This window comes from Mercenaria mercenaria, chromosome 4 (genome assembly GCF_021730395.1).
Source record: "Mercenaria mercenaria strain notata chromosome 4, MADL_Memer_1, whole genome shotgun sequence".
Taxonomy (NCBI): Eukaryota; Metazoa; Mollusca; class Bivalvia; order Venerida; family Veneridae; genus Mercenaria; species Mercenaria mercenaria.
In genome coordinates, this window is record NC_069364.1 from 88,092,318 (window position 1) to 88,108,083 (window position 15,766).

Sequence of the window (15,766 nt, forward strand, 5' to 3'; positions counted from 1 at the left end):
GTTTCATATTAAATGAGTTCTTTATGAGGATGGGACCAAGTACTTAATATTTGCATATCTGCAACAATCTGTAATTAATTATTTGTTCCCATCCTTAGTTCTGTCTTATAATTATATAGTTAGCTCGTAACTACTATTATGGAGACTGGAAGAGCAGCTGTAGACATGTAAGCAAATAGTCTCGCCAGCTGAGAGATTAAGGTGGCAGACTTTGAATCATTCCCCTCACAGTTTGAGGTTGGTCTTTTTGTGATGGTGGTGTACGGCTAGCCATGGATAGGTAGTGGGTTCTACCAAGGTATCTGCTCTTGAGGTCTTGTTTCACTTTAAAGCTGAAAAGTCAACATATGAACTGAATAGAGTTAGTAAGTGTATGTATGACGTAAAAACTAATGACTGAACTTATTCTATATCCACAGGAGTAAAGAAGGTGGTCGAAGAAAAGGCTTTATGGGTCATTTAACACGGTTAGCCAATGATGTAGTCAATGCTCAGGAAAAGGGAGAGAATGCAGAGGCTATTAAAACCTTAATTACAGGTAAATTACCAGTATCAGTTTAACAGTTAAATTGAAGTCCGGCTGATTGGGTATAAACATATATGATGATAGATTTTTAGCTCTGCATTAGTTCTTCCATCCAATCTACATGAAACACACACAATGTATATGGCAGCTGCAAGATGAAAAAAAAAAAAGTTTGATACTGGACAAGATTGCTGAGATAACATGACCCTTGTTTTAGTTAAAAATGCTATATAATTTCAAGTTTGGGAGTAAATATTTACAAGTTTAAACAGTTATAAATGCAGGTAAGTGATAAAGGGCCATCATTGCCCTCTTACTTGTACATTGCTGAATCACCCAACAATCCCTCATTTATCGGTTCAGCTCTTCCATGTCCTATTCACTGTATTATAAGTAATAAAATTGTGATGGTCAGAAGTGATTACAGTGCATCAAGTAAAAAATGTGGAAAATTTACTTGGTTTAGGAAAAAGTGACTATTTTTATTTTCAGACCTCCCTGAAGAGTTAAAGGAAAAATGGGAAACATTTTTAACGGGTACATTAACAGAAACGAATAAAAGAAACACAGTGGAGCTGGTCAGTATTTTTCGAAAACTCTTAATACAAAACAACTGCTTTAATTTAAAACAGTATTGTATCAGAACCTATTTAGACCTCGCTGGCATAGAGGTTATAGTTTACTAGTTCCTTACTGCTGCGGGTTCAAATAGAGAAGAGGGAAGCAACCAGTTGAATTGCAGGTTTGCAGTTCTACTCATCAGTTTCTTTCAGAACCCATCATTTTTTTTCTGAGTACATGATGTCTACAATATTTATTTTGTAGTATTTAAATGTCTTGAAACTTCCCATTTTTAGCTCGACTTCGAAGCGTTGGCATTGGCTAAGTTTTTGATAAAGTCAAATGTCTGTTACTATCAAAGCTATTGACTTGAAACTTAAAACATTTATTTACTATCAAAGTCTACACCAGGAGAAATAATCCCTATAACTCTGATTTGAATTTTGACAGAGTTATGCCCATTTTTAAATTAGAATTTTTTGGTTAAAGTTTCTGATAAAGTAGAATTTCTCTGTTACTATCAAAGCTTTTGACTTGAAACTTAAAATAGTTATTTCCTTCCAAAGTCTACACTAGGAGAAATAATCCCCATAACTCTGATTTGAATTTTGACAGAGTTATACCCCTTTTTAACTTAGAATTTTTTTTGTTAAAGTTTTATAAAGTTTTTACTGGCAAAGCAATTCGGATCCAAGCACTGAGAAAAGTCGAGCGGGCTGTCATCAGACACCTTGTTCTTAAAGGGAGTTTCAGTGCACTGGTGACATGGCGGAAGGTTGTGTTTTAACCCCACTGAAAGCTGGACACTGCATAAATGATATTAATAGTCATTTATATGTGACTTAAAGTTGGCGATACACAGGGAAAGCTTCTGGCATATAAGCATATTCTGTATCTTTCACTTTTCCTCCAAATATAAAATGACCAACATCCCTCTGGAGGGGTTGCCAGTATTAGCAATTGGTGACAACCAGAAATGAATTTTGATACAATTTTTATTCAGGATACACAGATAATTTACAGATTAACTTTTTTATCCAGTCTGATAAAAATAGGTTTTTACACTAAAGGTTCAAGGTCATGGCCTTGCTTCAAGCAGCGAGGATGATGACGCAGACTTCAGCAACATTCCGTTCCCCCAGGATACAGCTATGCAACAGGTATTCAATTTTCTTACATCTTACATGTTATTGGGAGGATCTGTTTTGCTGAACTTCACAATTTGAAAAAATTGACGTACTAGTTACGCAGGGCTTTCCATTGGGTTTGTTAACTGTCTGTTTTTGCTTTTTAATTTTACAAAGTCAGATATTTACAATAAGACCAAACTGAGTTACATTTTGTTATAGATTTTGGAAAATTTTATGCTTTATAAGTGTTTCAGCAAATCAAGATCGGTCTGTTCTGTGATGTATTTTAAGTAAAAGCTATCCACTTTTCACTTGCATTTTAGATTTTCCAGCAAATGACATGCTAGCTATTTTGATTTATTAAATGTCTCCTTCGCTTATGTTACATGTAGATTGGATTGGTCATCTTTTTCATTTGATCAGAGATTTTGAATGTTAATTTACTTAAAATATGCATCCCTTGTTGTGACATGCAGTGCTATTGTGTTTAAAGATTAAAACACTGCTTTTGTAGTTAATAGGTTTAGGTGAAGTGTTAAAGTAACTATTACAAAAAAAGTAAGAGTGACAGGTGGATACTGTTGGCATCAGATGATCTTGTTTTCTAATGCATAGAAAAGGTAATAACATTAGCACAGATTGAGAGCTGCTATTATCTGTAGAAGATACTGAAGATATTACAGTGGTTGATAAGATAGCTTTATACTTCCAGGGACCAGGGTGTGCCAAATTTTTTATTTTGATTAGAAAAAGTCAGTCTTGCTCTGTTTGTGCTAATGCTATAGCTTTCTACATACTGTTTTAACAAATATATGTTGGAAAAAAATAATTTGATGGTAAGATGACAGTATCTGATTCATGTGCCTTGCATTGTTTTCTTTTAATAGTAGATTTTTAGCTCATCTGATTTTTTGAAAAAAAATGATGAGTTATTGTCATCACTTGAGCGGTTGTCGGCCGTCGGCGTTGCCTGGTTAAGTTTATGTTTAGGTCTGCTTTTTTGCCCAACTATAAGCTATTCTTTACTGTGTAATATTGTTAAAAATAATTGATGTTAAGATACAGACTGATTCATCCTTGCATGCTTTTAATAGTAGATTTTTGGCCATCTGTTTTTTAAAAAAATTATCAAGATGTGGGTCTTGTGGTTAAGTTTTATGTTTAGGTCAGCTTTTCTCCTAAACTATCAAAGCTATTGCTTTGAAACTTGGAATACTTGTTCACCATCATAAGCTGACCCTGTATAGCAAGAAACATAACTCCATCTTGCTTTTTGCAAGATTTATGGCCCCTTTTGTACTTAGAAAATATCAGATTTCTTGGTTAAGTTTTATGTTTAGGTCAGCTTTTATCCTAAACTATCAAAGCTATTCCTTTAAAACTTGCAACACTTGTTCACCATCATAAGCAGACCCTGTACATCAAGAAACATAACTCCATCCTGCTTTTTGCAAGATTTATGGCCCCTTTTGGACTTAGAAAATATCAGATTTCTTGGTTAAGTTTTATGTTAGGTCAACTTTTTCTCTTAAACTATCAAAGCTATTGCTTTAAAACTTGCAAATCTTGTTCACCATCATAAGCTGACCCTGTACAGCAAGCAACATAACTCCATCCTGCTTTTTGCAATAATTATTGCCCCTTTTGGACTTAGAAAAATCATTTTCTTGGTTGAATATTATGTTTAAGTCAACTTTTCTCATAAACTATCAAAGCTATTGCTTTAAAACTTGCAACAGTTTTTCACCATCATAAGTGGACACTGTACATCAAGAAACATAACTCTATCCTGCTTTTTGCAAGAGTGATGACCCTTTTTAGACTTAGAAAATCATGGGTAGGACAATATTTCTATTATACAAAAAAAATCAGATGAGCGTCAGCACCCGCAAGGCGGTGCTCTTGTTTTCTGTTATGCTAAAAGAATGCTTAGAAAAATTGCAAGGTTAATGTTGAAAAGGATATCACTTTCTATTTTGTATGTACATAAAAAGTATCCTGTCCTGTTGGAATTAAAGCACTGGAGTATATTTCAGCTGTCAAGCACATGAATCTGCTGTTTTCCATGTGTAATTGTTAACCTGTTTGTTATAATATGTTCAGACAGGCTTTGCAGTTAGCAGTATGTAGAACACTGATATTATTTTCATACAAAAGTTCCCAAATCTAATTAAAAAGAACAAGCATTATTAAAATTAATGGACAATTTTGTTTAAATACAGTATTAAAATATAAAATCCTGTATTTATATCATGATTATAGGTGTTTTGCAGATACTACAAAATAGGTACATTTGTATTGAATATATGGATTAATAGCAAAGCCTGTGTGTACATACATATTTATGAAATTTCCAGTACTTGAAGAGTCAGTACTTTGAAAAATTTAACTTAGCTTAGTTTTGAAAGTTAAGTTTCAAACGATGCCAAAAAGGTTTTGTGACTGAATCACCTCCAAAGTGTTTGGGATACAATTTGTTACTCTCAAGTAGCATATCCTTCACAATTTGGAAACTTTTTAGAGTTGTATCAGCAGAGCTTACCTGTCTTAATTAATTAGTAATTTTTGAGCTAAGAGATAAAGCTTCAAGCTCAATGTGATTTAGATCTTACTAGCTTTAACTAGGTAGATTTTTACTGACTCTGTACTCTTTTTAATTTACAAACCTAAATACTTTTTTTGTGAAAATTATGTTCAACTATGTTTTACATATGACCCAGTATTCTGAAAGTGTATGTAAATAGGAGTTTTGGAAATACAAAAAGACATTTTAATAAAGCATAAAGAATACTTTCAAAAGAGAATTATTCTTGAAATGAATGTTGCTAACAGTACTGTTGATGTAGTTTTATACAAGAACATTGGGTCATATGTTCCCAGCTAAATGGTCACAGCTGGGATACTTCACTTACTAAACACTGCTTTTTGAAATGATTTGCTTTCCGTGTTTTCGATATTTGATTTAGTCTACTTCAAGTTGAACTTTGTAACAATTTGTTTTTGCATGTTTTAACTTGTGTTTTTGCAGTTTTACATGTATATTGTCATATATATTCATATGGCATTTAAAACCTGATTTTTATGATGCTGCATGACACTTTTACCAAAGTTTACAGATTTTTGGAATTCTTGAATTGCAGAAAAATATGTGCGCATATGATATTTATTTGACATTATATCATAATTTATAAGTCATCAATTTCATTCAGTTGTCTTTTGTTATGAGAATTTTAGTTTATATTGTTTGGAAATCTTGCTTTTTGAAAGGAATTTGGAAAAAAAAATGTTTTCCTCTTTGGGCCCAAATATAACACAAGAAAGCATTCTTAAAATGCCACTGAAAATCGCAAGTAGTTTTCCAGATACTTGCAATCTTTAGCAGGTGCAGAAAAAATTACAAAATTGTTATGTTTTAAAGCAGAATTTCTCCTTATTCCTATGAAGATTAGAATACTTGTGTGAAATCAAACTCATGGTACTAAATCTGCATGTATTAATATGTATAGCACCTTTTGTTACCTAGAAAATCCAGGCTTTCTTTTGTATGAATGTCTTCTCAATAGAAAGATTATTTACTTCTCATAAGTCATTAAACAACAGAATTTCTTGCTTTAATGAAATACTAAAAAAGCTTTTATGTGCGTAATGATATAACAGATACATTATTCTTTGGTTGCTCTTTTCAAATCCTCGCATAGAACACCTTGTTCATATATTTTGACATTGAGAGATGTTTAGGTAGAAAATACGATGTTCAGTATATGTCACATGTGTGTTTTCTGTTGAGAATATTTAATAAGGAATCTTCCCCATTTCTGTTCAAAGATTTCCCCCCATTTATTCTTGCATGTAAAGGCCAGGGACACACCAGTGAATGTTAAATTTTGTCATGATACTGAGCTTGTCCATTTTAACTGTACATCTAAAGGTGAAATGTAAGAGAAAGTATTGTTACAAACACTTTAAAAATATACTGATACATTACATTAGTGGGAAGGAATTGGAAACAAGCATATAATATATACTTACTGAATGGCATGCTGGTAGATAGTTTGACTTTTGACTGACATTCAGTAAGTGTTTTATGACCTGACATCAGAAGTAAATTTTCATATATTTTTCTTCAAGCTTCGACTTTCAAGTGGCAAAATTTAGTGTTGAACTATATACCTGTCAGTAGCACAAACTATGTACTGGCAATTTATATAAGGTGTCATGTTATAAAAATTCTTTATTTTATGCTGAAAGACACAATTAATTTTGTATATTAGTTTTCTAAAAAGCTACACCCAGTAAGCTCAGTAGAAAGAGTATGAGGTAGTCTGTTCAAAACCTCAATTGATTGAGACTGATTACTGTGGAGGACGTGTTTTGTATTTGTTGAACAGGTTAATACTGGTATGGAAACTGAAAAACTGTCAAAAAACAGCATTAAACCAACCAAACAAACAAATTGTCCTTGGAAAGTATTTAAACAGCAAGAAAATATAGACAGTTGTGGTATTGTGGTTTCATACTTGAACAAGTATGCATAAGTGTAGTAATTCTCTATATATTGTAATAAGCTTCAGCTAAACTTTGTCTGATGAATTTGCTTGCTACATGTAAATCTACATATTGATGGCTTCAGAGTTAGTTTTGACATGTACATTTCAAACATGTATGAGTAAATTGTGTGAAAAAAACCTGTAATGTTCTAATTTTTGACACCTCAGACATTCAGTTAAATAAAAAATGAAGTACTACATATATGCATACCAGAACAAGTACAAATTCACAACATCGCTAATGCCTGATGGGTTGTATTACTGGTGTGTGCCTGTGCTGGCTTTTTGGTAGTGTGTGTGTGTGTGTGTTGTGTTACGATTGTGTTGCGCCTATAAGCTGGTGACCATGAAATACTGCCTGGTTTATTCAGGCCTTCTCTGATTATCAGCTGCAACAGATGACATCCAACTTCATAGACCAGTTTGGATTTAACGAAGATGAGTTCGGGGAACACGAAGAAAAAACAGAGTAAGTTGGAGATTTCTTATTTAGCAGGAGCCTTACACATTAAATAAAAGCTGCTCAAAGAAAAACTGTCTTAACTGTAATTGATTTCAGAGACAAATATAAAATGATTTTCTAAATCATATCACTGGTAAATTCTTTCTGCATTTTGATGTTTCATATGTGAACTTCTTTGAAGTTACTAAAAATATCATATCTGTTTCATGTAACAAATTATTTTGGACAAAGTATGAGCAGTATTACTATGAATGACATGTATGTGCAGTGAGTGCTTAATTGTATTACTTTAAACATGTAAACATGTTTGTTTTCAGTTCCCCATTTACAGACAGAATATCAAGTATAGATTTTGGAGGCACTGTTAACGAAGATGTGGTAGGTACTTTATACTGTACAAGTTTATAATCCTTCCTCCTAAGTTCGGAGGAAAGAATGAGACATGTGCCAAACGTTTCCCCAAGACAGTTTGCAAAAAACACTATGCCTGGCTATTTCTTTTATGAATAAGAGCATGTGGGATAAGTAACTGTTACATTACATAGCTTGCACAGACCTGGAAAAGTCATTCAAATTGGGTTTTTTTGTCTTGAAAATTCATGGAATATGAAAATTACAATTTTTGTCTGTTTCTCAGAAGTAGCCTTGAAGTAAAAAAAAAAAAAAAAATGAATAAACTTAAGTTACAGGTTATAAGTATAATAAATAAACAGTATTTTAGACTATGTATACATATTTCAAAAGAAATTTGATAAAATACTGATAGTGCTGAATGATTAAATTGAAATTGATTGTCAGTTTATTGGCTCTGTTTAATGTGGCCCCATAAAGGGCATATTAGAGGGTTACCCTTGTCTTTGCATTTGTGTCAGTTCAAAAATATGTCTGGTCTATATCTTTATGTTGCTTGGACAGATTCAGAAATAACCAACTGAATGACCACCAGTATGAGACAATGTGTCACATCAATGAACATGGTCACAGTTCCTAAATGTTTAATTGTCAGGAGTGCTGTTATTCACAGGACACACTCTTCAGGCTTTACATAAAAAAATTAGGTGTTGGTGTCCTAGGCTATGGACACATTTCTAGTTGTCTACAAGTACTAAATATTTATATTTCAGCGGCCAAATGCGTCCCGTTTTGAACAGTATTGTAACGAGAGACTACAACAATTTGATAACGATAGTGATGAAGATATTTGGGAGGAGAAAGAAATCACGTTTTCACCTTCTTCACAACAGAAACGATCAGAGTAAGCTTTTTAAACTGTAATAGTTTGTGAAAGGTTCATCTTTACGATCAATTAAACATGGCACTGTTTCTGCTGATTTTGTCTCTGTATGGAACTTAAGTAATTCAATCTGTAGAGCAGAAGAACAGTATTTCAAGGCCCCAGGTCTGAGTCTTAGTTTGCCAGCACATTCTATCCCACCCTGTAAGGCTAGGTGTCCACTTATGAACCCTGACTATGAGATTGCATTCACCTTGACGTTGTTCTCAACAACATTAGAAATATAAGGACACATTCCATTTTAGCAGAGTAGAGTGGCACTGTTTAGAACTTCATTTCTAAAATTTGGGAAAAAGTAGAGTGTGACTTAAAACCAGAAAACAAAACGAAATCTTGAGTAAAGCAATGTAAGCCAATCTCTGTGCACAACAATCATTTACACCACTATTTCATTATTTCAGGAGATTGCCAGTCACTCGTGGTAGTCAGGACGACAGTGATAGTACAGACAGTGAGGAGGAACTAGACTCGCCCAAACGTATTGTACAACAACCAGGACCGACAGAAAAGATGGATGTTGATTCAAATGAGGGTAAGTCGCTTCTCCATCCTGCCCAATCCTTTGAAGAAAAGGGAGTCGCAGTGGTAATTTGGTTGGTTGACTATTTGATTTCTGGGAAGTAACAAGAGAACAACCATAAAACTTGAAAGGATTGTTTCTGATGGTCAGTGGATGACTTACTATTTTGAGTTTTGTAAGTCAAAGGTCCTCTGAATGACTAATTCTACTTCAAAGCAACACTTGATATAATGTCCCGGAAGACTGCTAGATGACAAAATTTCAGCTGTTCCATTAAAAATAAACTGATACGATATGATTTTACTGGCATGAAGCTTAACAGATTTGTGTGAAGGTGCGGGATATGTAAATTACTTTGTTAGATTAAAAAAATATATATATATATATACATTTTACAGCATGGACTGCAAACTTTGAACAACAACAACAACAGACAGGCTCAATAGAAGGTGGTCCTATTGCCATGGATACCTCGCCTTGGGACAGTAACACTACAGATAAACCAGCACAATCAGATAATTGGGCAAACTTTGAGAAGGCCTCAGAGGGAGAGAAGACTAAATCTTCAGAGGACAGTAGTAACAAAGATAACTGGGCAGATTTCACGAATTTTGATAACATTAAAAGGTACGATAATCTGTTAAGAACTTGGATCCATGGATTGTGTTTGATTGGTTGCGTGTAGAACAAGATGTTTCACTCTGTTAGGTTTTGTGGCAGCTGCTTGATGGAAACATTAAAACTATTGTGCTTGATGTTATAACTGTTAAATTCTTATTTTTCGTAGGAAACTAATTTTCATGGATTTCGTGGTTATTGTCAGTACATGATAATATTGATTTTAAATCCCAACAAAAAAAAACAACATGCAACTTTTACATAGAAAATTTGAAATCCATGAATTCATACTAATCATAGGTACTTTGCAGGTTACAGATTGAACAGTTCATTAAGTCATTTAATTAATTACAGTGAAGGTAGTGAAGCTGAGCCAAGAAGTAGTTCACCAGTCGCCATGGATACCACGGAACCTAGCTCAAGAACAAATGCTTACTGTATGTACAAACACTTTCAGACAAGTCTTGTAATTTAAGAGAGGTGATTTCATTGCTTCTGTGTGTAGATCTACATGTAAAAAATTCCTGTTCATACAATTCTTCATGTGAGGAAGCCAACCAGCTGGTTGGTGGTTCTACCCAGGTGCCCTCCTGTGATTAAATAATTTATGGGGTCTTCCTCCACGAAAAGCTGGAAAGTCGCCATATGACCTAAAGTGTCGGTGTGACATTAAAACCCAACAAAAACAAAAATAAATTAACTGCCTTGCCTGCTATGTGTAAATTTGCATACTTAAAAACTTCAGATTTTGGCTTTAGATGTATGTGTTGGATTTATACAGCTAAAATGTGTTTAAAACATGTACTACTAAATTTTGTCTCCTTGGAAGCTATTTAAATTAAAGGCTGAAATCCTTAATGCATGCATACAACTATAAAATCGCATCGCATCTGAAATGTATTTTGCTTGTCAATTTTACAGCAAAAAAGTGCTTTTATTCAGTCATGTTATGTTGATAAAAGAATGTCAGAGCAGTAAACCATTCTTTGCTTTTAAAAAGATAATTTTTGTAGATGTAAAATTGTAGTAAGGGTCTCACTGTAGAAGCTGAGAGATCATTGTCAAACTGGCGATTGAATTTCATGAAATAAAACTATCATATTTGTATGTTTATAGTGGCCAGTAACAAAGAAATGGATTTAAAGTTAGAAAGTGTAGATACCACAACAGACGAAGATTTAGGAACTGATGTCGATAAACTTGTAGACAAAAATAGTGATTCAGACTCTAGTGCAAAACAGGAACAATCAAATACTGACACTTCAAGTGAAAAAAGTGATAATGTCAACAAGGAGACTGACTCCCAGTCTGCTTCTCAGTCTAGTTCACAGTCTCCCAGTGTGAATAAATCAGAGAACCAGTCTTCACAAGACACAACACAGAAGGTGACACAGTCAAATATTCCAGAAAAAACTGAAAGGTAACTGCTTTCTTTTACTTTGAGGGATTGTTTTAACTGCCAGTATGCCAGAAAAGAATTTCCTTGCTATTTATTATATAGCTTGCATTGCAGATTTTTTTATATATCTCTATTTTTGTTGCTGACAGTTACATGATATATTACGAGATAGCATGGCAGATTTGTAAAAGCCGTTTTGTTCTTTTGTGGCAGTGTGAAGGGGGAGTCTTAAAACAGAAAAAAGCATTGTTTACTTAATTTGCAGACAGGCTGTTTTTACTTTGTTGCATGTTAGCTCTTTGTTTTTGTAGCGTTTGGTCAACACATTTGTAATATATGCAAGGTTCCATTTAGGTAGTTTGAACATAAATTACAATTTACTTTTTTCCTGTAATTACTAGTCCCTTAGAGAAGCCCCCTACACCACCATCTAGTCCCCTGCCAGATGAAGAAGGGAACCAGCAGGTGCCCCAGTCCCCTAGATCTCCCCCAGCCCCTAGTACAGACTGTGATTCCGAAAAGCCAAACCTAGATACAAACGCACAGGGGGATGGGTATGTATGTTACATCACTTTGTGAAACACTAACAATATTAAATTGCCTTGCCAAGTCGTAGGTAGAACAGTAGCATGTTTCATTTCAATCATTTAAAAGAACTTTGTACACAGTGATATTTTTTGTTGCAGAATAGTCGCACTTTTTCCAAAATATGTTCACATTTTTATTTTTTAACATATATGCAATTCAGCATGAATGAGACCATTTACTTTATATAAATAAGTTGATTTTTTTCTCACATTAGTACATAGTACATTCACATTAATTAGTTTAGTTATTCACAGTAATTTGTGATATGTCAGAATGAAGCTTGATGTCTGTGTTTTCTAGAAGTTGCGGTATTTTCATCTATTTTGCTTTTTGTTTTTAACGTTTTTGGGCATATGCTATGTTTTAAGGTGTAACACAAGCTTGAATGAACAACAAGAGTCTGCAGATGATGATCTTAGTTCTAACTTTAAGTGAGTTTTGGTTACAAACACTAACCACGTTGTTGTCAACACAATGTTTTCTGTACTGTATAACTTCGTTCTTTGGCTATTGTGTTCAGCTTTGTATTAATCAGATTTATGTTTACTGTAATTTTGTTACATTTCATTTGGGGGGTGGGGGTGAAGGTTACATAAATATTTAGAACTTTTCTTCCTTACTGGTGTTAGACATACAGTAATTTGCCTTTGAAAATGGATGGTTTAGTAAAGGCTAGATATTTTGACACCGATCTATTCAAGATGGCCAGCCCACATGACTTTTTGATATTGTACACATAGGGGAAAATCGCTTGATTCTGGTAACATGTATTTTTGCTTATAATTTCATTATTAGACAGATTTTGTAAAATAAAAAGCATCTAAGACAGGGAAGTGGGTGTGATAAAATAAAAAGCATCTAAGACAAGAAAATGGGTGCAATAAAATAAAAATGTCTTAAGACCAGAAAATGGGTGCGATAAAATAAAAATGTCTAAGACCAGAAAATGGGTGCGATAAAATAAAAAGCATCTAAGACAGGAAAATGGGTGCTTTCCTCACCACATAGTGTCTGCCAGACATTCTTGATACTTTTCTGGAACAATTGGCCCAAATGTATTTTCATGGACCAAATGTGTAGGTAATGTACATGCTGGAATTAGGGTGAAGTGTTTGAAAAAACATTGATAAATTCTTGTAGACGAAAGCACTTGTTTATCTGTCTTCAAAACCTTTTTATAACAATTAACAAGGAACTTACAATGTTACTTAAATCAAGCAATCTTCCCCCATTTATACGATACGGAAAAGTCACATGGGTTGGCCGCCCTCCTATTGGCAGATCATTTATCTGATTGGAATAGTATCTGAACTGGCATTTAATCTCTTCTAGTTAGTTCAGTTTTAGCAATATTAAAAGACAAGATAGGAAATCTTGCTTCACAGAAAAAAAAGCATACAGCTAGAGGCCTTTTTACTCAAGTGGATAATGTGGTGACTGCAAATCACCTTACGCTCACCTCTGTAAAAATAAGATTGTTGCTTTGAACACTGACTCTTGTGAAGAAGCTCCGTAGCTGGCTTATGGGTTCTATCGAGGTGCCAGCTTGTGTCTGAATTAACACAGGGAGGTGTACTTGTGGTCTTGATCTGCCATTAAAACTGGAAAGTTGTTGTATGCACAGGGTCCGTCATGTACTATGATAGAGGGGTAAAATTTCTTTTAAATGTTTTAAATGAAATTCAAGAAAAAAAAAATACATATAAACTATATAAAGAGACAAGGGGGATAGCACGGTGAATTTCAATTTTTTCCCTACGTTCTTGTACCCTGTGCTATCGCGCAACATTTTGGTGATAGCCGACTCATAACTACTGAACTACATGAGCAAAGGATGATACTCAGGGTTTTCCTTGACGCACATTTTTGTGCGTTTTAGCACACTGATTTTCAGAATGACCCTCAAAATAATTCAGAACGCGTCATTGTTGACGCAACTCAACTATCGGCCGAAATTACGACGACACAAATTTTCGTACCCAATATTGTAAGTAAGTACCGATTCGCGCGTAGGTACGAAGTAGTAAAGGTAGACTGCGTTCTAGGTTTAATTATCGGCTCGATATCGGCGTCTCTTTATACGGTAAACCATTCAATAAAATGGTGCATCAACAAAAGATTACGTTTTTCTCTGCACGGAGGAAAACCCTGTTGAAAGGTCCTCAACCGAAAATGTAAACATTTATATATCCCTATATATCACTTGTCATCACTTCGAAATGAAATGCTGGCCATGTATCAAAGATTCAAAACAATCCTTTCGTATTGGGCTGCGAAATTTTTTGCAACACTACACTTAGCCTTAGGCAAAAATTCTTCACGAAACTTGTTAATAACTTGTCAATAATAAACATACGGCCGATCCTTTCCAGCCGGCGCGGATTATTCACTGACATGTATTTTGTGTATGATTCATTTAAAAATAGAATATTTATATAGATCTATATATTCATATTTTCTAAAATATGCAAAATGAAAGAAATATAAAATGAAAACATACAACTATTTCTGAGGGGTCGAAATCCCTTGGGATCGAAATTTCTTTGGGGTCGAATTGTCCAAGAAAATTAAATTTTGGGGTTGAAATGTCTTGGGGTCGAAACGTCCAAGATTCGTTGAAAGATCCCTCCGTCACGCAGATGCACTCAAAAGTTTGCAATTACTGTCTGATTTCAAAAAAGTGTAAAAAATTAATTTGTTAATGTACTAGTATTTCTTTTTGTTCTTTACTTTACAGTACATTGCAAGTTAATTTATGATAAACACACTGTTTTCTTTTGGATTTTTATGCCCCCGAAGGGAGGCATATAGTTTTTGAACCATCTGTCAGTCTGTCCGCATTTTTCGTGTCCGGTCCATATCTTTGTCATCGATGGATGGATTTTCAAGTAACTTGGCATGAATGTGTACCACAGTAAGATGACGTGTCGCGCGCAAGACCCAGGTCCGTAGCTCAAAGGTCAAGGTCACACTTAGACGTTAAAGGATAGTGCATTGATGGGCTTGTCCGGTCCATATCTTTGTCATCGATGGATGGATTTTCAAATAACTTAACATGAATGTGTACCACAGTAAGACGACGTGTCGCGCGCAAGACACAGGTCCGTAGCTCAAAGGTCAAGGTCACACTTAGACGTTAAAGGTCATTTTTCATGAAAGTGCATTGATGGGCGTGTCCGGTCCATATCTTTGTCATTCATACATGGATTTTAAAATAACTATGGATGAATGTGTGGCACAGTAAGACGACGTGTCGCGCGCAAGACCCAATTTCGTAGGTCAAAGGTCCTAATCTCTAACATTGGCCATAACTATTCATTTAAAGTGCCATCGGGGGCATGTGTCATCCTATGGAGACAGCTCTTGTTATATAGATTTCAATACCATTTTATTCATTTTTTTAAACTTAAAAAAATGACCCCTTGAAATTGAAAATGACCCCCAAAGTCAAACTTGAAAGGGTCATAATGACCCCCTATCAAAATTTCCGAGGGAAAACCATGGATACTAACAGAAAATGTATACTTTTCCCACTTTAAAATGTACCAAAAAGTCGTAAATCATAATTTTCTATATGCTGACACAGACGTGTTTACAACTTGGACACGATCGCGTATAGCATTGACACTGTCATGTCCATGTGTAAACTGCAATAAATAGTGGTAGAACTTGGTGAAACAAGTTATGATTCATAAGAATGTTAAAAGTACACTAACTGCAAACATTTACACACCTCAGAAATTTCTGTTTGGGAAGAATACGCGTATTTTATCTTTCTCGCTGTACATTCATGCATTTCTCTCCATGTTGACAGCCGTCTAAGTGTTGATGAAACCTGTTTTCTGATTGGATGACCGATACAAAAAAAAGATCATGTGACCTTTCTTGCTTCATAACTAGAAAAGAAGACAATGTTTGTCAGTTATGATAAAATACGCGTATTCTTCCCGGACAGAAATATCAGAGGTGTGTAAATGTTTGCAGTTAGTGTATTTATTAACATTCTTATGAATCATAACTTGTTTCACTAATTTCTACCGCGATTTATTGCAGTTTACACCTCGACATGACAGTGTTAATGCTTTACGCGATCGTGTCCAAGTTGTAAACACGGCTGTGT

General features: G+C 34.5%; 1 protein-coding gene across 5 annotated transcripts in view; it reads left to right on the plus strand.

The window, feature by feature from the left end:
• LOC123552376 (serine/threonine-protein phosphatase 6 regulatory subunit 3-like) overlaps positions 1-15,766 on the plus strand; it is a 71,671-nt gene that overhangs the window by 46,294 nt on the left and 9,611 nt on the right. For 2 of the 5 annotated variants that reach the window (XM_045341995.2, XM_045341996.2), the window contains exons 14-25: positions 420-538; positions 1,019-1,104; positions 2,158-2,247; positions 7,136-7,233; positions 7,545-7,605; positions 8,352-8,482; positions 8,923-9,053; positions 9,440-9,668; positions 10,014-10,096; positions 10,776-11,079; positions 11,460-11,612; positions 12,015-12,077. In XM_045341995.2, the coding sequence (XP_045197930.1) occupies positions 420-538; positions 1,019-1,104; positions 2,158-2,247; positions 7,136-7,233; positions 7,545-7,605; positions 8,352-8,482; positions 8,923-9,053; positions 9,440-9,668; positions 10,014-10,096; positions 10,776-11,079; positions 11,460-11,612; positions 12,015-12,077 (1,548 nt within the window). The remainder of the gene's footprint in view (positions 1-419; positions 539-1,018; positions 1,105-2,157; positions 2,248-7,135; positions 7,234-7,544; positions 7,606-8,351; positions 8,483-8,922; positions 9,054-9,439; positions 9,669-10,013; positions 10,097-10,775; positions 11,080-11,459; positions 11,613-12,014; positions 12,078-15,766) is intronic. The other 3 variants (XM_045341997.2, XM_045341998.2, XM_045341999.2) reach the window with 3 other exon arrangements.